General features: G+C 40.5%; 1 protein-coding gene across 4 annotated transcripts in view; it reads left to right on the forward strand.

Moving 5' to 3' along the window:
- The window catches only part of SGCG (sarcoglycan gamma), a 137332-nt gene extending 118081 nt beyond the window's left edge, over positions 1–19251 (forward strand). For all 4 annotated transcript variants that reach the window (XM_054202614.1, XM_054202633.1, XM_054202604.1 and 1 more), the window contains 2 exons: positions 12514–12637; positions 15444–19251. In XM_054202614.1, coding sequence (XP_054058589.1) covers positions 12514–12637; positions 15444–15617 — 298 coding nt within the window. In that variant the 3' untranslated portion in view covers positions 15618–19251. The remainder of the gene's footprint in view (positions 1–12513; positions 12638–15443) is intronic.
- The last annotated feature ends 2260 nt before the right edge of the window (positions 19252–21511 follow it).

Consider the following 21511-nt stretch of genomic DNA (forward strand, 5'->3'; position numbering starts at 1 on the left):
CTGAAGAATTTCAGTTACTTAAAATCTTTCTATATGCTTCTGCATATTAAAGAAAAAATTTGCTTGAGGTATATAAAAGAAGGGCGTAGAAATTTCTTCCACCTGGAAGATAATTTTATGAAAACAAAGACTCATAATAAAAATACTAACCAGATTTTTACAACAGTGATGCAAAAAGTGTTATTATATGAGAGTAAAATTTTATAATACGCTAAGTTGTTTTAAAATATCATTAAAGTAATTTGAAATAGATAGCTATGCTGGAAACATCTGTGATGTGCCAGACTCAATCCCATTCACTGGGGCCTTGGCCATTTTTAATTACCTGGAGAGTCAGCACATCATAAAATTGAGGTCATCACAGAGACCTCTTTTGAATTAGCTCTGCTTACAACTCTTTATCACAACTGTCAGTCTTGAGAGAAACTTCTATTTTAATCATATCTCAGTTCTGATCTTTAGTCTTAATTCCTTCAACAAGTCTGCGTTGAGTGACGGTGGACAAAGAGGCAAAAACGCCGCAACATTTAAGATGGATGGAGAATTAGTAAACGAATAACTACACTGTAATAATCACATCTGTTATGTTTTTGAATAGGTTATAAGTGTTGTTTTAAATTGCTTTTATAGTCTTTTCAAAGTAACATTAAAACTGGGCACTGTTTTATTCTCTTTTTAAGAGAACGTGTAAGTGCATTTGTCCTAGAAATTTGAACATGTCTTTTATGTTGCTTACATAATATAAGTTCTGTTAACCAAAATCTTGGGAACTGGAAACATCTGTTATTCAAATCTGGCTTCGTAATTGTGCTGTGCACAGGCATCCCCCCTAAGCCATAAGCAGTGTTAGTGCCTCCTGTGCTTTCGCTGAGCAATTCCCTTGAATCCGGTTCAGATTTAGAACATAGATTTAGAACATGAGTCTTTCAGATTTGGAACATAGGTACAAAATAAATTTGAAACACGGACTATTTCAAGAAATAAAACTACGATGATAATTTTTAATTTAAATTCAAGGAAAATATGCTGAAGAACACACCAGCTGACAGAAGAGCAGCAAATATTCCCAACACCTAAGAATGCCACCCAAAAGGAATGGAGTGCCTCAGGGATCTGCCCTTTATCCTTGATCATTTCTAGCATAAGACAAGATAAGCTTAAAATAAAACCCAATAGACTCATTTATTTAAAAGTCAACGACACTTCCTATACATCTGGAGTAGGGTTAAAAAAACAAAACAAAACAAACCAACCCTCATTGTTTGTATCTGTTTCGCTGATCCAAAATGATTTCTTTATTGTTCATGTGTGTGATTCAGCTAATAGTTCAGCACACACTTCTGGTTACCACTCAGGCTGCATTCATACAACAGAGTCCAAACCTAGACAACCTGTGTGTGCCCGGGATGAGCAGATGCATCTCAGATGCTCATCCAGATTTAGAATTCCCTCTCTTGGAGCAGAAACACTGATTCACCACTCATTCATTCACCGACTGAAATGTGAAGGGATCCTCCCACAAACCCATGCAGATGTGTTTTCAGAGACGTTCATATACTTGGAGCATGGCCCCAAGGGTTTACAACTGCTCGGGCAGATAGTTCAGGTGGAATTGATTCAGCTCATTTAGACATCTAGAGCATAGCTATCTACGCCAGGTCTCATCACCTCTTTGTGGAAGGCAACAGGTTCTGTTAGGGGATATTACATTTTATCCTAACAGAGACATCTAAAATAGATCAGATTAATTATGCCCTAGCAGTGCCTATTTCTCTCTTTTAATTTGAAGGGTGCACGAGGGATCACCTGTACTCCTTACTGTAGGCAACTGCATTTGTTCAGAGGAATCGCACATTTATCAACTATGCCGTGTTTGGTTAAGCTCTAAAGAAATGAAAATTCATCATAAGAAACAAGGCCACGCACTGTGCTGGGAAATGTTCAAATCCCAGAGTAAAGCTTTTCCACTTGTAACCCTATAGTCCATAAATTCATCTAAATTGTTAATCACAGTTTATATAACCTTGTAACTAGGATTAGCAAAAGCTGTCAATTACTGGCTCTTGTTTGATATCAGGCAGGAGGTAATGAGTCCTTCCAAGCTAATAATTAGCTTGGAGGCCCTGGCCGTGCTAGAACCTTATCTTCTCAGAAAAGTCATGACACCATCATATTTGCCTAAAATAAGTGTCTTTTCTTTCTAAGTTGGTAAAAATCCATAGTTGTCTTATACTCACTAAAGACTTTGAGAATTTCAAAATACAATCCTAATGTTTTCATTTTCTGAATCTCTTCTTTCTTCAAATCTTCTGCATCCAATTCAGACTTCTTTTTTATACTAATCTTAGTAATTGTGTGTCAGCCTCCCATGCTTGTGTTTGCATGTATATTTATTACCTTTTACGGTTGTGCCGTTGACTCCAGCAGTTCTAGTTCTGAGGGTTTTTCTGATTTTCTGTACTGCTCTGCACCACTCATCTCCAATGTCTTCCTGCAATTTACTTCTTTCTTAAAGCTTAGAAATCTGCAAATTTTTATTAGGAAAACAGCACAATCTGTCTTTTCTTCTTATCATCAGATTGCCCTGAAGCGCAAGAGAGGATAGAGCAATCTTATGTTGTTTGTGCTTTTCTTTCATGGAGCTCTTAACAAAGAAGTCATTGGAGGAACACAGTCCCTTTTGGTTTCTTGGGTCCTTTGGCTCTGATGTTGCAATACTTACAATTTAGGCACCCTGATTCAGCAGCACAGCAAGTAACAGACTTGACGCTTCCAAGCTGTTTGGCGTAAGAGAGTGTAATAAGTCCATGAATGAAATAATTTAAATACAGATTCATGGATAAGTGGATAAATTTATCTATGGACAAATCAATTTATCCACAGAATCTGACTAATTATGATTTTATTTCTATCCAATGATTGTCTAATGTAAAACACACAAAGAGTTAAAGAATCCATTCCTGCAGTGGCTCAAGATCCTATGAGGTCATTATAAGATTGTTTTAGCTTTAGAAAATGCATTCCCTGTAGGTGAGCTATGCTCAGTTGAGCCTAATGATTATTTGTGATCTGACTTCTTGGTGTCTCCATTCCATCACCACATGGCTCTTCATGAAATACTGACTGCATTGTTATCAATGGGATTTTGTCATTTCCCTGTGTCTCTGCTTCGTTCCAGCCAAGCACAACGAGCCCGGCTGTGTCACGTAGGATGACGGCTCCTTCCTGAGAGCTGGCAGAAGGCAGAATATGAAAATGGTTCAATGGTCTTTTTTTCCTCTCCAGAGTTGAGAACTCAACCCTGAAGTGGTAGAATAATGAAGTGCTCCTAGCCCTTACCAACACAGACATCTGGAAGGGGAATCTAATAAACTTTGTGCCCTCCAGAAAATCTAGCTATAAAGGTAACAGCAGCTTTTTAAAACATATTATTTTCCTTTACCATGTAGAATCCATTACAGATTTGAGAGTTTATTCTTTAAGCTCAGTAACCATACACTATCAACACTTTACACTTTGCTGATATCAGGAAAAAATAATTAACTTAGTTTTATTTTCCAAAAGTAATTATTTTTTTTTTTAAAGAAAGAATCCTGCAGCAATATGGCACGTGCCATACAAAAGTCCTGTACTGCTGTTAGTAGCCCTCTTGTAACAACTGCCAGTGCTTCACACATTAGGACTGTCAGTACCGATATGTAAATGTTAAAAACGTTGTCCCAAGAAAGAAGGCTACCAGAATAAGCAGAGCCTACTGCATCCTTGTGTAATTATTTCAGAGCAGCTCTGCTGTTACTGGAGTATTTGGGATGTTCATTACAACATGCATTTGTGCCTATTTTTAAGAGGTCAGAGATGTTACAAACTCCCCAGCGAAGCCCAGCATGTTTTTGAGACTTTCCCAAGTGATTGAAGACAAAATGATAGACCTTCCAAAATGACATTTTCATTAATGCGTTTAAGCAATAAGCGGACGAGAGTCAAGAAAAAAGTGACTTTTAAAATCAAATTACAACAAATGGCTCCATTATTTTGTAGTGTCTAAATTGCAGCATAGTGCCACTGAAGATTAAAAAAAAAAAAGCTTTGGAATTACTAGAAAAATGAGGTGCTTTATGTACAGACATTCCAGCCAAATAAATTTTCTTTAATGCGTTTCCTATGTATGTACACTTGCCTCTGAACAGACACCCTCATCGTATGTTTCTCTGAATTCAATTGTACTATCAGTTTTCTTCTGATATTATCAGGCAACTTTTCTGTGTTTTCACAAGGTGCTGTTGATCTTCTTTTCTATTACTGGCACAGTACCTTTATTTTGGAGAGGTATTAGCCGTGGCATACTTAAGGTGAAGGTACAATTCTAATATCAAGCTGTATTTTGTGCTATTATAAGCTTTCCTGTGAATTTGCCTGCAATGAAATAGTCAGATGTACTTGGAAGAAACTGCAAAAAAAGTTCTTTTTTCCTTTTAAATAATTATTATTCAAATTAGATTCTTTAAAATGTACTGTTATGCATATTACATTTTATTGTGGCATAGATAATAGACAGGGATTCAGGGTAAGGGAGCTGTAGCTATCGAAATTAGTCTTCCTGAAACAGAATATGTGTCCTAATGTAGGCAAATCCCAGGAGCAATAATCTTTGGAAAATAGTTTCTTTGAACTAAGCTACAAAAATTGGGAGGATGTAATATAACCATTGACAAACTAATGGACTTGACAGGGGAAATGGATGCTGGTTTTCAGTCAATTTTTTTTTCATTATGGTTCATTTAGTTTAATTCAGTGAAACTCAGAGGGTCAAAGTGAAAGGAAGAAATATGGAAGACAGCATCATCCAGGTAGGGAGCAATTATTCCATGTTTAAATGAAGACGTTCAATATGTGTGGTGCAAAATGGTACATCTTAGGAAGAAAAATCAGTCAACATTCGAAAGATTTACAGTAGTTATGTCAAATCAGAATTTTGCACCGAGGCTTGGCTGAGTAACTGCTACGTTTCCATTACTGTGCGGAAACTGATCAGGGAAGAAGATTTAATGACTCATTAGTATTTTGTGGTTTTTGACATTCAGTAAGAGCTATCAGAGTTTACCGTTGAATACTAATACTTCCGTGTCCTTAAGACATACACAGTTGGCGGATCATACTGTGAAACTTACCTTTCCTGTTTGCAAAAATAAGCTGTAATTTTAGGAGCCATTCCAAAGCAAATAATTTTACGAAACAAACCAGAAATGAGGCACATACCGAGACTTGAGGTCTCGGTCCTGTTGTTTCGTCCTTCTTTGCCTTTGCACCTGCTGGCAAACAACCAAAAGCCACAAGGCAGAACACCAAGATCCGTAGCTGTGGGTAATCATATTCTTCTTCCTCCACTCCGCTCGCCCTCCCCGCTTGCCTGCTGGGAGAGAAGCGGGTACGGGTGGGAACTGGCAGCCGGCATTAGTGCACGCCTGCTGCTCGCTATCCACCTCTGCAGCTCGGGTTCAGTTTTGCTCAGCTTGTGTCAAAATGAATCCAGCTTCCTCAAAAAGAGAGAATGTGGTTTGAAACTCCATATGTTGGACCATAAACAAATAGCGACAATCTCTGTTTCCTGTGTAACTAGCGCGTGCTCTGGCTGTGGTTTACTCTCTCACGATGCCTAGCTGCATTGCCAGTGAATGAGACTGCTTTCAGACTAATCAAAAAGTCAATATACTCCTATTGCCTTTTAAAGGTTAACATGCGTTCAAAGAGCAGAGCTGAAAGCAGACACCTACAGAGAACCAAGGCCAATTAAGCCCACAGAATCCTCTACGTTGCTTTTTGACTTCCAAGACATTAGTTTCTTGACAAGTTAAAGATTCTCCTTTTCCCCGCTTTTTCCTCATGGTTTTTTTTCCTCCATTTCTTCTTCTTATTTTCTGTTCTTCCTCTGCTTCACGACCTCCAATCGCTGCCTAATTTCATTTCTGTTCCCCTTTCACCTTTCAAGTCAGAGTTGAACTCAAGGGCAGGCGTCCACGGCCAGACTCCTGTCTGCACGCCAAGGCATATGAGGGTTTCTTCCTTACTTTACAATGTGAAAAAGCTGGTTTGGTTATGTGCCAGCAGCATCTGAGGTTCTGTGCGAGGTTCTGTGCTACATTTTCACAGCCTGTCCCCTATGCAGCCTCAGTAATTCTGCCTCTTTATGGACTGTAATAAGACCTGTCACCATTGCTCTCCTAACTCTTCTGTTTCTCTCAAGGAAATAAAGTAGGACGGAAAAGTTACATATATTCATAATCTCAGAAAAAGATGAGCCTAGCTGCGGAAGTACTCCTGCACGGAGAGTTGCACAGTGCTTACTTTCACAGGAATGCAGGCTTGCAGGATCAGATGTTCAGTGCCATAACGGGCAACTTTATTGAACTCACTGTAATGGTTTTATTTGGCCATGGAACAATTTATTCAAAGCACTTCATATTTTTTAAAATGCGTTCTAACTCTGAGAAGTCATGGAGATTGTTTACTGAGAGGTGGGTCAAACAGCCGTGGACTCAAAAAAGGAGCGTGGGAGACATCCTTATGAGGTCATCAGGTTAGCATCTTCATGGAAGTTCAAGGGAAACAAGGACCACGTGCAAATACACACCAGTGGAGCATGTTCCATTATTCCAGCTCTTCTGAATTACATTTTCTAAATCTCCTCTTTTTTTCTTTACATTCTTCAATCTTTTCTCTAATAGTGTATTTCCCATGCATGCTCCCGTATCAATGCTTAGGAACAAGTGTGAAGCACTGTCTTCAGTCCTACAAAGACTAATTGAGAGAAGGAAAGGGGCTTGGGATCTTTTGCTGTCTTCTGCCCCCTCATATGACTTTGCTCTTAAATAAAACCTTAATATAGATGTTTATTTGACCCTTGTGCATGGATCCTTCTGTTTAATTATACTAAAGCACTATGAGAGGAAGACTGAGCATATTAGAGAAGTGAAAGAGATGGATTAGAATATTTTATGATTCTCATAAAAATCGATACCAACAAGCTTTGTGAAAAACTTTTAATGAAAAGACATTACGAACTAGTCAGCATTTAGGTTCTGCCTGGACCCACCTCATGTTCTTTCATTATTTAAAAGGGCATCACACAAAAAAACCCCACCGTATAGGTGAACACCAGACCAATATCTTATTAATGATCTAAACAAACGTACTGCTGTGAAATAATCTGTTATAAAGTAAAATAAATCAGGTCTGGTATATTTGACATTTTATTTTCTCCTGTGTACAAGGGCCCTAGGTTTTTCTCTTTTATTGATATAAGGACACACTTAACTCAAGTACTTAATACACTATACATTGCTAAATTCTTTACCATACCTTTAACACTTTAGTGCCAGGTTTACATTTTACAAAATCTTTTCTGTATGGTAAAATTGATCAGGCTATTTTAACTAAAAAAAAAAAAAAAAAAAGAAGAGTCAGCTGTATGTATAGGCACACCAGTTGTTGGGTGCCCCCACAGTTGGGTCCATCTGTCTGTCTAGTCCGCTTTCAGTAACCCTGGTATTCCTCAGATAGGTGCTGGGAGGAATGCATACATTTGGGGAACTTTTATCTAAAGTCATATCCAGGATTTCTGTCCCCATTAAATTCAGGAGAGATGCTGACTCATATATGGAAAGGACAAAAACTGACCAGAAGGAAGGAATAAACTATTTCCCAAATTCAGAAGAGCAATTTGGTTCCTCCATCCTGCTTGAGGAGTCAAGCTGTCCCACATTGTGGTAGGAAATTTGGGCTCCAGAAGACTGTGGTACTCTTTTGCAGTACTAAAACCGGCTTTATAATGCATTGTGGTACTTCTAAGTAGATCAGCAAGGTATCCTTCCAGCTCCTGCCAGAACAGGATGAAAGAAGAGATCAATATTCCTGCAGCATGTACCATCTGAGAAGGGATTTTGAAAGTCCGGGTTCAGTTCAGCTGCTTCTTTACCACAACCAGAGCAGGTTGTCACTTCTCTCACATCCTCCCTGAACGCAGCCAACTGAGCAATTTCTGGTGATCTGGTGTCTCCGTGAGTTAGCAACATGCTTATAGGAAGGGGTGGGAATTTCCCAGCCTGTTAGGTTGTTGGGACGGTTTCAGATCCAGAGCCTGAATGCTGTCCAGATTCCCTCAGAAGACTTTCACACAGTCCTTCATAAATTATTCTGCACACCTCGGCACCAAATTTCCTTGGCAGCCAGCCAAGACAGCGTAGTCAGCTTCTGGAACTATTTTACCAACAAGGAAGAAGACAGTGATAAAAATACTATATTTCTTGTAATCAGTTGCTTCAATTGTAATGGACTGCTGGAGGACCAATATCCAGCAGATGACAGAGCAATGAAATATTAGCAGGGACCACTTCTTCCCCACCTTTCCCTGCCCTTCATTCGCCAAGACAGAGCAGTTTCTCTGCATTTGGCCAACAAACCTCCAGGTGGGATCAAGGTGAAGGACAGCAAGGCAAAATACCTGCTCTGCAAGTCAGCCTAGGTATGGTTTCCATTGCTTCACGTTCCATGGATATGTCTACATGACTGTTTTAATTTAAAATTAGGAACATGCTTTTGAGCGAAAACTCCAAACTGCCTGAGCTCCCCAAATCTTCGTTCTCATTGTGAAATTGTTTGGGGCACATGAACAGGATTGCATTTGGATTAAATTAACCCGAAAGCTATGCTCTCCTGGAGAATGCCTAACATGCCCCAACCTTTCTGCATGTCCAGTCTTTGGGGTCGGGCAACAGCTAGTCCAGAGTACTCCTCTGAACACATATAATGGGGGTGTCAGGTCCTTGGCATCAAATAAATGTTGTGCTGTCCCGATCAACTCCTCTTGCACCTCACCACTTGCTAATAGACCCCTGGCAGCTACCGCAGTACCTAGAAGCTACTCATAAGTACAGAATCCATCTTCCCAAACGAGATACAGGCTGTGACAGATGTCTCATTTAGGACAGCACATTACATAGATTAATTCCTCTAGATGGTAAAGACAGTCACTCCATTCTGTTAAATGTAATTTATATGCCTGTAATTTTCCAAAAAGATAAAGTGACTGGTAACAATATATTTCCTCATCATTCTACTGCCTGAATTCAAACAAACACTAAAAAAGGACCAAAACCTCTTAAGACAATCAACTTCTGTCCTCTGAGCGTCCATGCACCCTCCAGCATTTGCAAGCAAATTGAATTCTGGTTTTGCCAAGACTTTTGAGGGATGTACATCAACATTTTGTTCAGCCTAGCCTACTCTCTCCCCCCTTTTATTGCCTAGGGAATAAATCTTGAAAATTTCGTATCAGCCATCATCTGCACTCAGTCATGTATCTTCTTTGTGACTGACCAAATCATTCACAATGCAGAGCAACTTCCTCCCGTCATCTGTTCCCTGATATGTATTAAAAAAAAGAGCACATTTTACTTTATTAATTTCTACTTAAAACACGACCGGTGTTAAGAATTACAGTGCTCTATTCATACCTTTCTCAGACACCCTGAGTTTATGCAAGTATCTCCACCAGTCAGCTCTTCTGCTAGGGCAGCTCTGTGGTCCCCAGGCCCTTAAGCATACAGGAGAAGTTCAAACCTGCCCACCAGCGACAAACTGGAAGCGCCTCAGGGCCAGGGTCACAGAAGAATTTTAGGTGACTTTAAGGTCAATGTCTAAAGCGCTGAGAAGTCACGTGTCTTCAGGACCAAGTGGGGACTGAGAAGGGACATTTAAAGTCAAGGTTCAACTCAGTCATGTCATTTCTACACTGGGTGCCTGTTTCCCTTTGGTTGCATCTGGACTTGAGGCGCTGAATCTCTGAATGCTGGATGAAGAAATATATCATTAGTGCTACTGAATGTTGCCTTTGCTAAAATCTCACACAATAGTTCCAGAAGGCTTTAAAATCCTTGCTTAAGCTTCACTGCAGTTTCCATTGCCAGGAAGCTCCAATGACTTAATTAGGTAAATCTACCCTTAGTTAATCTAGAAATAGGGCCTGTATAAACAGCAGAAATTTAGGATTGTGATTAATATAGCAAATGTAAGTCTGCCATGTAATTTAAATTATATGTAAGTCACATCATAAATCTGTAAATGCTTCCGAAGTCTGTAGGCTTCTTGCCAGCATTAATTTTGGTAGAAAGTAAGAAGTATTTCTCCATGTTTAATTGCTTTTCAAACTCCAGGTCTGATATGCTCTTCAAAAATCTGTCCCAGTTAGCCTTCTTGTAATATTCAATAGAGCTTAAAAATAAAAATGTATGCCTATGTATAGATTACTTACATAGATTAAATACTTTATAGAAAAACATGAGCTATTTCAATGTTTATAGCTTTTTGCTAAAACAAAGTAAGGAACAGTTGTATTCAACTACCGTGACACTGACTTATGAAAATATATTAAACTTTAAATATTAAAAATACAAACTTTGATTTATTTTTCATTATATAATGCATACAAATATGCATTGGAAAACAGTCCCGTGAAGCAGACCTCCCATGTAAATCCTTCAGGGAAAAACTGATTTCCAATTTCATAAAGTTTAAATCTAAGGATCTAAACCAAAAAGTCATAGAAGAGTTGTTAAATCACAAACACTGATTAATAAAGATTGCTACCTTTATGCTAGATGGCTGATGCAGAGCAGACTAGTACTCATGGCCTTGTACTCAGCATGATCATGACAGAAGTTTGCACCATCTCAGCGTCGTGGGATAAGGCATCAAACTATTTTATGGTTATGGTCCTAATGTGGAACCATGGTGCAGTTATCCATTGTTAGGAATTAAAATTAGCAATCTGGAGTTTAAACTAATTGAAGGTGACTAACCCAGGAGATGTTCAGGAGAGGCAGCTCGTAGAAACATAGAGCCATAGAATGGTTTTGGTTGGAAGAGACTTCTGAAGATCAAAGAAGATAGAATCTCCTGTTACCTCTGGCCAGTGGTGATAAGCCAATATTGCCTGAGTTATTTTCAGATTTGGGGCTAAAAAATGAAGTTTCAGCGACTGTGCTGGATTGCGCTCATCTATCATGGGTTTAGGTTTTAAGATGTCAGCTGGATTTAACTTCTGCAGAACTCTAAGATACAACTGAAGGTTCTCACAAGCACAAACTGACTTCTTTTAAATTCTAGTTTTAATGAAGTAACTGCAAAAAAAGGAAGACCTGAAGCAGTCTGAGTAAATGAAACCCATCAGACAGCTACGTCAGGGCTACATGTGAAGTTGTTTCGTTCCTTTAGCATGATTGGCAGTCAGCGTCTAGACTCACTATCTGGTGCATACCTCCTGGTCCTCCACTCATCCAGATGGGTGCCTGTTGATCACGCATGGAGCCGACACAGCATCTGCTGGGAGTGCGTGCACATACACACACAAACACACCCCCCCTCTACATTTTTGGAAGATACAGTGGATGAGCACATGCAGAGCTGGGAACAGGAACACGTGACTGAGTTCTGTGTTATGGATGAAGCCCACATTATTTTATATGTGTCCAGGGAACATACAGAATTTAGGAGGTAACATGGATGTGAAGTAAACTGGGACCACCAGTTGATTTACTTCCTCTAGCCTTAATATTCACCTGTTTAATGTTGGCTGATAGTGTAAAATTCAAGCTGGTGTCATCAGGAAGGGTGAGCCAATATTGAGGAACAAAACCTGGATCTGATCCTGTCGTGTTCCAGTGCCTCCAGGTGAAGCAGTTCTAGGTAATGGTCAAAAGAAGCAATATAATCACTAGCTTGCTGCTGAGCTTGGACTTCTTCTTTCCTTAACACGGTTTTTAATTAGTAGTTCTATCCCTGATACTTACCATGGAAATGATACCAGAATTCTGAGGAAACAAAGCCTTGTCTCTTTGGAAAATAAAAATCATTAATCCTGCACAGCTGACATGATGATGTGATTACTCAGCTAATACAGTACCTTCCTGCCATCTTGTGGCACTGCAGGGTTTGCAACTTTCTGTTACATTGCGTAATTTTTATTTCAAACAAAATTATTGGTTTTTAAGTTTCAGGTGCCGTGTAGTTAAACAACACACACAGAGAAAGTGAAATCGTGGTCGGAGTGATAGCAGTGTCAAAACTCTTGTTGATTAAAAAACTTCCAGACTGCACTGATTGTATTAATTACAATATTTTATTGTGTAAAAAATGAAAATAAATTCAAACTAAAGAATATTAAAATGGGTTTCAGTTTTAAAGAGTAAATTACTGCTATACTGAAATAATCTGAAGTTATATCTCAAATAATACCTTGCATTTCTATTCTGAATTCATCTATATTTTTCATTTGGGATACTTTAGTGTTTTTAAATAGCTACCTCCTTTTTCAAGTCTGCCTGAAGAAAAAAGAAGCTGCATCTTTTATATGACTTCAGGCGAGATCCTTCAAGTGCATGTTCAAAGTTTACTTCCTTTTCAAAAATAAAGGAACATATGAGAATGTGCTACTGTCAGATTTCCCGCTCCTGCTTTCAGGCTGGAATCACCAACTCGATCTTTGAGCATGGATGCACCACGAGGAATTAATATCAAAGCGCAAGCTGGGAATATTGAAGCTCTTTCCCAGATGGATATCAAACTACACAGCAGTGATGGTGTGGTAAGTACAAGTCCTTCTGTTTCCATAACCATGGTTGATCTTGCTGTCTGAATATAACTAGTAACTTCCAAGTTTTTTTCAAATTCTGTTAATTTAATTCCTCAGATTTTAGGAGATAGATAGGATATAAAAATTAATGGTGCCAATAATAAGACTTTTATTTTTGGGTCAGATTAAATAATACTACCAATTGACATCATGTTGTATTAGCTTAGAGAAATGCTGTCTAATACAACCCTGATAGCGCTCAGCTCCCCACTAGCACAGTGATCCCCACGCACCCCAGTGGGGTCCTTGGCCCAGAGGTAGACATTCGGCCCCAGAGTTGCTAAATTAAGGAGTGAAGCTCTGCAGGTATCATTAAGAGCTGCCACATCAGCAACAGCACGTGACATGCAGCAGCCTGTTTATCCCCTCTGCGAGGCTATACAATGCCAGTTCTGCTACAGAGGAACTCCAGACCAACCTCTATGTCCATCCCTGACCAGCTAGCACAGCTGAGAGGCTTCAGCGTCAGGCCAGGACAGACCTGGGTCCAGCGGCAGTAGCAGCCCCCATGCCCCGCTATTCAGTGTACAGGCAGGGGCCTCGTCTCTGATGGTCACCTCGTCTGACCATGTGACCCGCCTTCTGGATGCGGGGAAGGCTGTGGACGTTGTCTATCTGGACTTTGGTAAGGCCTTTGACACCGTCCCCCACAGCATTCTCCTGGAGAAGCTGGCGAATCATGGCATAGACAAGTGTACTCTCCGCTGGGTTAAAAACTGTCTGGATGGCCGTGCCCAGAGAGTTGTGATTAATGGGGTGAAATCCTCTTGGCGGCCGGTCACCAGTGGTGCCCCTCAGGGTTCAGTTTTGGGGTTAGTTTTGTTTAATATCTTTATCAATGATCTGGATGAGGGGATTGAGTGCACCCTCAGTAAGTTTGCAGACGACACCAAACTAGGTGGGAGTGTTGATCTGCTTGAGGGTAGGAAGGCTCTACAGAGGGACCTGGACAGGCTGGATCGATGGGCCAAGGCCAACTGTATGAGGTTTAATAAGGCCAAGTGCCGGGTCCTGCATTTTGGTCACAACAACCCCAAGCAACGCTACAGGCTTGGGGAAGAGTGGCTGGAAAGCTGCCCGGCAGAAAAGGGCCTGGGGGTGCTGGTGGACGGCCAGCTTAACATGAGCCAGCAGTGTGCCCAGGTGGCCAAGGCGGCCAACAGCATTCTGGCTTGTATCAGGAATAGCGTGGCCAGCAGGCGCAGGGAAGTGACCGTGCCTCTGTACTCAGCACTGGTGAGGCCTCACCTCGAGTCCTGTGTTCAGTTCTGGGCCCCCCTGTACAAGAGGGACATTGAAGTGCTGGAGCGTGTCCAGAGGAGAGCTACCAGGCTGGTGAGGGGTCTGGAGACCAGGTCATACGAGGAGAGGCTGAGGGAGCTGGGCATGTTTAGCTTGGAGAAGAGGAGGCTGAGGGGAGACCTCATTGCCCTCTACAACTACCTGAAAGGAGGTTGGAGAGAGGTGGGGGTTGGCCTCTTCTCCCAGGTGAATAATGACAGGACCAGAGGAAATGGTCTGAAGTTGCGGCAGGGGAGGTTTAGGTTAGATATTAGGAGGAATTACTTTACTGAAAGAGTGGTCAGGCACTGGAACAGCCTGCCCAGGGAGGTGGTTGAGTCACCATCCCTAGAGGTGTTTAAGAAACGTCTAGATGTGGCGCTTCAGGGCATGCTTAGTGGCAGAGATTGTAGGTTGTTTGGTTGGACTTGGTGATCTTAAGGGTCCTTTCCAACCATGAAGATTCTGTGATTCTGTGATTCTTATTATAGAATCATAGGCTGGTTTGGGTTGGAAGTAACCTTGAAGATCATCTAGTTCCAAACCCCCTGCCATGGGCAGGGACACCTCCCACTAGACCAGGCTGCTCAAAGCCCCATCCAGCCTGGCCTTGAACACTTCCAGGGATGGGACATCCACAGCTTCTCTGGGCAACCTGTTCCAGTGTCTCACCACCCTCACAGTAAAGAAGTTCTTCCTGATACCTGATCTAAATCTACCTCCTTTCACAGTTAAACCATCACCCCTCGTGCTATCACTACACCCCCTGATAAAGAGTCCCTCCCCATCTTTCCTGTAGGCCCCATTCAGGTACTGAAAGGCCACCATAAGGTCTGCCTGGAGCCTTCTCTTCTCCAGGCTGAACAACCCCAACTCTCTCAGCCTGTCTTCAGAGGAGAGGTGCTCCAGCTCTCTGATCATCTTCGTGGCCCTCCTCTGGACCTGCTCCAACAGATCCACGTCCTTCTTATGTTTGGGGCCCCAGGGCTGGGCGCAGTACTCCAGGTGCTCACGAGAGCGGAGCAGAGGGGCAGAATCACCTCCCTCGATCTGCTGGCCACGCTGCTTTTGATGCAGCCCAGGATACAGTTGGCTTTCTGGGCTGCGGGCGCGCATTGCCAGGTCATATTCAGTTTTGCATCTACCAATACCCCCCGAGTCCTTCTCCTCAGGGCTATTCTCAATCCACTCATCCCCCAGTCTGTATTTGTGCTTGGAATTGCCCCAACCCATGTGCAGGACCTTTCACTTGGCCTTGTTGAACTTCAGGAGGTCTCTGCTAAGGAAGAGGATGGGCACCAGCTTATCCCTCTCCCTTGTTCCAGTGTCTGCCAAGAGCCTGGCCCAAAGAGCAGCTTTGTGTATGTTCGGGTAGGCTATTCTTAAACTACTGCCTAGATAAAGTCAAGTTGGTTTATGGCACGCTGTTGCGTTATTATCTCTAATGAGCCTATTTGTCCTACTCTCTCCCATGCAGCTTTTGCTCGATGCTGAAACTGTGCGACTGCCCAAATTGCCTGAGGGTACAAGGGGTGGATCTGGTATTTCTCAGGGGCTTTACGAAATCTGCGTGTGTCCGGACGGAAAGCTCTACTTGTCAGTGGCTGGCGTGGGCTCCACTTGCCAAGAATACAGCCGCGTCTGCCAGTGAGGCACCAGAAAAGGCCACACACCCCGCTCCGAGTCCAAGTTTTATATTATTGCTAAAGAGCATTACCGAAAGCAGAATTTTCAGAATTTTAAAAACAGAGCACTTCAGTTTAGGAAAAAAAATCTGTATCTACAATTCTGGACTACAGGGTGAAAGGGGAAGAAGAGCACAAATGACATTTTAACTTCTGAAGAATGACTTGAATCAAATTATTTGTTCTGTCAGTAACACTTTGAAAACAGCCTTACAGAGAGGATAAAAATAAAATAAAAGGAATATGTTCCCTTGCTGAACTATTATTCAGTCAGATGGTTATGTCATTGTTAATATTTTTGAGCTCTGTGGTTTTTTCTCTCACTACATGTAAACCCTTACTGCATTAGTGGGTGAAATTAAATTGAAGGAACTACTTGAACTGTTTGCCAAGACAAAACATTATTTGGGGAACTCAGAAAGTGCCAGCAAATGGTCTATGCAATTTTGTTCTTGCAATAACACAAGATATGAAAAATGTGGTATTTGTATAAGTTCTGTGTAAAAGGTGTTAATTTGCTAATAGCTTTCTATTTTAATTTGGCAAAAATATATGCTGATTTGCCGATTACTGAGATTCATATAAAAATAACTAATACAAAAATCTCCAGGAGTCATTGACATCTCCCTGTGTCTCAAATCTGTTCGCTATACAATAGAGAAATATGTTAAGTATATTTTATAACAGCAATAGTTTGTTGTACTGCCTGTACCATCGTACTCATTTAAACTCTTTTATAAAAATTTTAGAACATGCTAATTCAACAAGGCAATTTGCTCTGCCAGCTGGACTAGTAAAAAGAAAAAAAAAAAAAATCCTTACTGTGGCTCCAGATTGTCTGACACAAGGAACTGTTTGGGCGGTGGGAAAAAAAAAATCCTTTTTTGCAGCCCACAGGATTCAATTAAGAGGAGTATTTCATTTCCATGTGCAGCCATTGACTGGTATTTCTGATGCTGCCAGAGTGAGACTCCATCACAAACAGAGAGGGTAAAACTACTCTTTATTATTTTTTACATTAGGACTTTGGATACCGAGTAAATGCTCACCAGAGTTGACAAACCATTTATTGACCTTGTAGAGAAACACGACTGCAGACCCATTCCCCTGTACAGCGTTGCACTGAACACGAATAAATCGTTTGCACACCTCTGGGTAGCAGAATTTGTATTCGATAGTCTGTTGTTTAAACTGCATGGGTTTTTAACTCCTTTGATGCTGTTTTGTATATACTTGATGATACTATTACCCAGGTAGGAGCTGCTATCACATAGTGCCTTGGTGTCTATTCACAGAAAGATTTTTACCCATAATCGTTACTAAACTGCAGAATGTCCATCCTTTAGAGAAAAGAATCGTCATCCTTAAGGCAGGAGAATCAGAACAAAGAATGACTAAGACTGGGCCGTTCTTTAAACTTGCTACTTCAGCTTTGGTGGACAAACAAAGAAACGCAACTCTTGGTTATGATCCCAGATACCCACAAAAGGCTGAGTTGAGAAAGAGCCCCCAGTTAACAGCATCCGCTGCTATTGTAGCAAAGCCCTGGGTAGTCCCTGCCTCAAGGGCTGCCTTTGTAATTTATCCAACGAGTCTAATGTACAATACTGAAATTGTCCTTCATTAGCAGGGCGAAGGCCTCAGCAATTAATGCAAACTAGAAGAGCTTCGATAGGAAAAGTCGGAGAGACGTGCGTCAGCTGAGCTTTTGGGTCCCTTCAGGCGAAGGGGGCAAGTGAATCAAGGCCTGCCATGTTATTTGGAGAGCGCTCTGATTGCCAACATTCTGCCTGAGGGAGAAATGGGAAGCCATGCAGCTTCCATTTCTGAAATTCCTTTTACCTGGGCTTAGACATCTACCTTCAGGAGTGTGCAGGACTGAGTACACCCTGAGTACAGGGGTGTTGGTCCTCAAGAGAGGGATACATCTCTCTACAACTGTATCTCTCAACTGTACCTCTCGAACTACGCCCTCAGCCAAGACAGGCTTGAACCGAAACCTGCCTTCAGCATTCCTTTAAAGTCGGTGTAGGTGGTTCCAGCCAAATGTGCAAGTTTTTACAATACAAATTACGAGCCATCTTGGATTATTCATTGGCTAGAAAATCTGCACATTTAAATGAAGGGCAGCAAATTCCATTGCATGTGCCAGATAGATAGATACTTAAAAACCCCTGCGACAAGTAACCTGGAGGACTGTAACGTCTACAGCCTTTTATAGATGTAGTGCAACGATAAAACTGGGACTTTAGTCCTTAGAGAACTCAGCCATTATCTAGTTTCCAAAGCATTTGAACTGTCCTCATACCTATGTTTCTGACATCAAGGAACATACACCCACTTCCGTGTGGTACCGAACTACTCATTCACCTAATCAAATCCCTAGATGTTAGCCAGATAATGTAAATAAGTACATTGGTTACAATCCACCCATTCTGCTGGCGATGGAAACAGCATTCTAAGTCACGCGGTTTAAGCTTTTGTTTTGGAGGCATACTTTCAAATGTGTTTGCCAGCTAATGCAGAGCAAGGGATTGAAGCCAGGCTTTCCATGTATCACAAGAGTAAACTAGCCCCTAAAATACCGGGTATTTGGAAGCCACTTCTGTTGCATCTTCTTGCATTGAAGTGGCTCTGTTTTAGTTAACATTTTTTGGAAAACTGTGGTATACAGCTAGGAATCGCAGGGCGCAGTTCCCTGGCGGGTAGCACTGCTAAGCATCGTGGCACCTGGCTTAGACATTGCAATAGCGACCGCCGTTCTTGTGGAGATCAACCTTTTGGACCTTCCTCAGTTCGCAGCTGGATTCTGAGTAGTACCAAAACCTAAATGGGTCTGCGGTTTAGTTCAGCTCCAATTCGCCCCTCGTCATTCTTTAAATGTCATTCTTCGTGATGCTACAAAATTGTCATTGAAAATATAGTTCCATCATGTAAGTTGGGCAGGTTTTCTAAAGCATGGATGGCAATGTCTTCTCACTGAAGAACATTTTTGGGATTTTTTTCTTTTAGTGGTCGTTAGTGGAGAAACAAAGTTTATGCTAAAATTACCACAGTGTAATCAGCTGATGCTATAATCTGAATTATTGTTAATTTCAATATAGTTCATGCATCGCTACATTATCACTTCTGATATTGCCATGTCAGTGTCTTTCCATCTCTCTTTAATACTTAAAAATTATTGTTTCTGCTTGAAGCAAACTTCAGTAACTACTTACAGATTAACAGAAAATTATGGCACAGGAAAGTGAGAGTACGCACATCTAGTTTATTTTCCAAAGCGTTATCCAAATGGAGAAAAAAAAAAACAACCACTACCCAGCATAGTAAACTGTATTGTTTGCATATTTTTTTTCCCTCAAAAAGGATTATTTACAGCAGTTCTTGTAACTGGTTGGGATTTTTACACAGCGGAAAAGCAAAAATATCTAAATGATAGTAAAACTTTATTGGTGATTGCCCAAACACAACCCTCTTTGTTGCCATTTCACAGTCCTTCCGTATTGACATTTGTCTGTCTTTATACAGCTTTATGCAAAAGGAAATTGCAAGAATTAACTGAAAACTGAGTTCTTGAATAAACTTTATACATTTTGAAAAGTCTGCTTCTCCTTTTGTGTTCAAATGAAACACAGCTTAAATGAATGTTTTCATTTTTAAAACAAAATTATCTTCCCAAGACTCTAAGAATGTGAAATGTACATTATTTAAAAATATGAATGACAATCTTGTCCCCGACTAAAAACTTACGTTCTAGAATTTAGAAAATGCTTTACAATTAGGTTTCATTGGACACCTAGAATTCCTTTGTCTTCCCCTGTAGTAGGTGAAAATAAATAAAAAAATATGCCAGTGCTACTGAATTAATCATCCAGAAAGCAAACCAAAGAAAAGATAAAAGAGTTTTGATGAAAAATTCATTGACAAACACATCCATATGCCAGAAACGTGTGTCTTCTTCAAATGACAACATCTACTTTGGCTGCCAAGTTTAATTACTGAACTATTACTTCTGCCCGTGTTCCGCAATACCAATCCAGCCACCTTCAAAGTGTTCAGATCCAGCAACAGGAAATCTCAAAGCTGGTACTACCCTCCTTTATTTTAACTGGAGCAATTACAATAGAGTGTATGAAAGCCTCATTTAAAGCAACCCAAGTACCAAATGAATGCAATCCTTATAGTAATAATTCTTAAACCTATGGTGATTTCCAAATCACCACAGTAACTTTTATTTTGATGATGATTTGAGAACAAATATTGCAAAACTGCATTTCTTTATACAACAAACCATTTCTTTTGGTAATTGGCTACACAGAAATCGTATTTCCTTAAAAAAAGAAAAAAAGTCTTGGTCTTGTCACTAATTGCTGAGTCAAGTGACCAGTGCTTTTTACAATAGGTGCTAATGCCCTTGTTTTAGAGGAAAACTTTTAAAGCTTCCACAAGAAGATAAATAGTAACAAACCTGCCAAGGCTTGTTACAACCACAATTCCTTAGATTTAAGCTACTAAATGTATAGTTAAACCAGTTTCCTGTACCGCTGATCTTTGCTAAACCGCACACTGGGGAGACAGGACCACGGGAGCTGCTTTTCCCAGACACATTACCGGTACCCGTGGAAGGTAACTAGGACATACACCTGGCTGAAAAGACCCTTCCTCTCATGTGAACTTGTGTAATATGCAGAATTGCTTATAAAATGTATTTTTGTGGAACCTACATGCTAACATTAACTTCCACAGAACCTTACTAAGGAATCGGCACATGCTAATGGTTCTGAGCTTCCGTGCACAACTTGGGAACAAATATCTTACTCTGCATTTCCCAAGGCCCTCGGCTGAGACAGAAGGAAGCAGGAATTAAGCGTTATTTATAAACAGGAATTAAATGGCACTTATGAAATCAGTTTCTATCACAATATGGTTTCCTGGTTTCATAAGGCCTCCTTCTTTAGGCCACCTGTTACCGTGAGTTAAGCAAATAAAAAAAGAGAATAAGAGACTTCCAACCGAGACACCACTCTTGCCTGTCTCTCTGCATCCGTATGTAAATTTTAGTGCAACTGATGGATGGTATCGACCCAGGAATAATAAAGTGAATTTTTCTGTGTCATTCGGGTTTTCTTGCTCACCTTGATTCAAGATTTAAAATTACTTCAGACCATCAGCTTCCTAAGACCTGGGACCATTTTCTTTCTCACAGTGTCAGCACTCAACAATATATACAAACTAAACAAAATAAAAACATAACAAAACAGTTTAGTAGTTCTGCACAGTCATTTTAATGGTTCCTTATAATATGGGTAAGGCAACATAAGTTGCTTACAAAACACAGTTCTGTGCTTCAACAATTTCCTTCCCCAAGATCCCACCTGAAAACGGGAAAGCGTTCACGTTGCTCCTGTTATTTGTTTTCGTGCTACTCTGTTACCTTATGTTTTAGCTCCATTTAAACTGAAAAACACAATGAGAACTGTTTCCTTTTGTTAGTATTTTGCTTACCCCGAATACCGTTCATCTGACTTTGTGCACAAAGTACGTAAGAGCCACAAAGGAATCTGTTTCAAAAACATAGGGAATTAACTAAACTGATTTATTTCATGGCACACCAGGATTTGTGTTTTGCTTACATGCTATTTATTGCAAAATTCAGCAAAATGTACAATTTCTTTGAGAAAACTGCAAACATTTATCATTGCAAGAAAAAAGCATTTTTCCTTTTCAATAGTATTTTAATATTGGTGCAATTATTTAGAACTAATTGAAAAGAAGTTGCGTATTGACCTATATAAAAGAAAGCATGAAATAACAGGTAAATTTAGTCTACTTTATAAAACCAAAACACATCAGACTGAAA

Source organism: Rissa tridactyla, chromosome 1 (assembly GCF_028500815.1).
Source record: "Rissa tridactyla isolate bRisTri1 chromosome 1, bRisTri1.patW.cur.20221130, whole genome shotgun sequence".
Taxonomy (NCBI): Eukaryota; Metazoa; Chordata; class Aves; order Charadriiformes; family Laridae; genus Rissa; species Rissa tridactyla.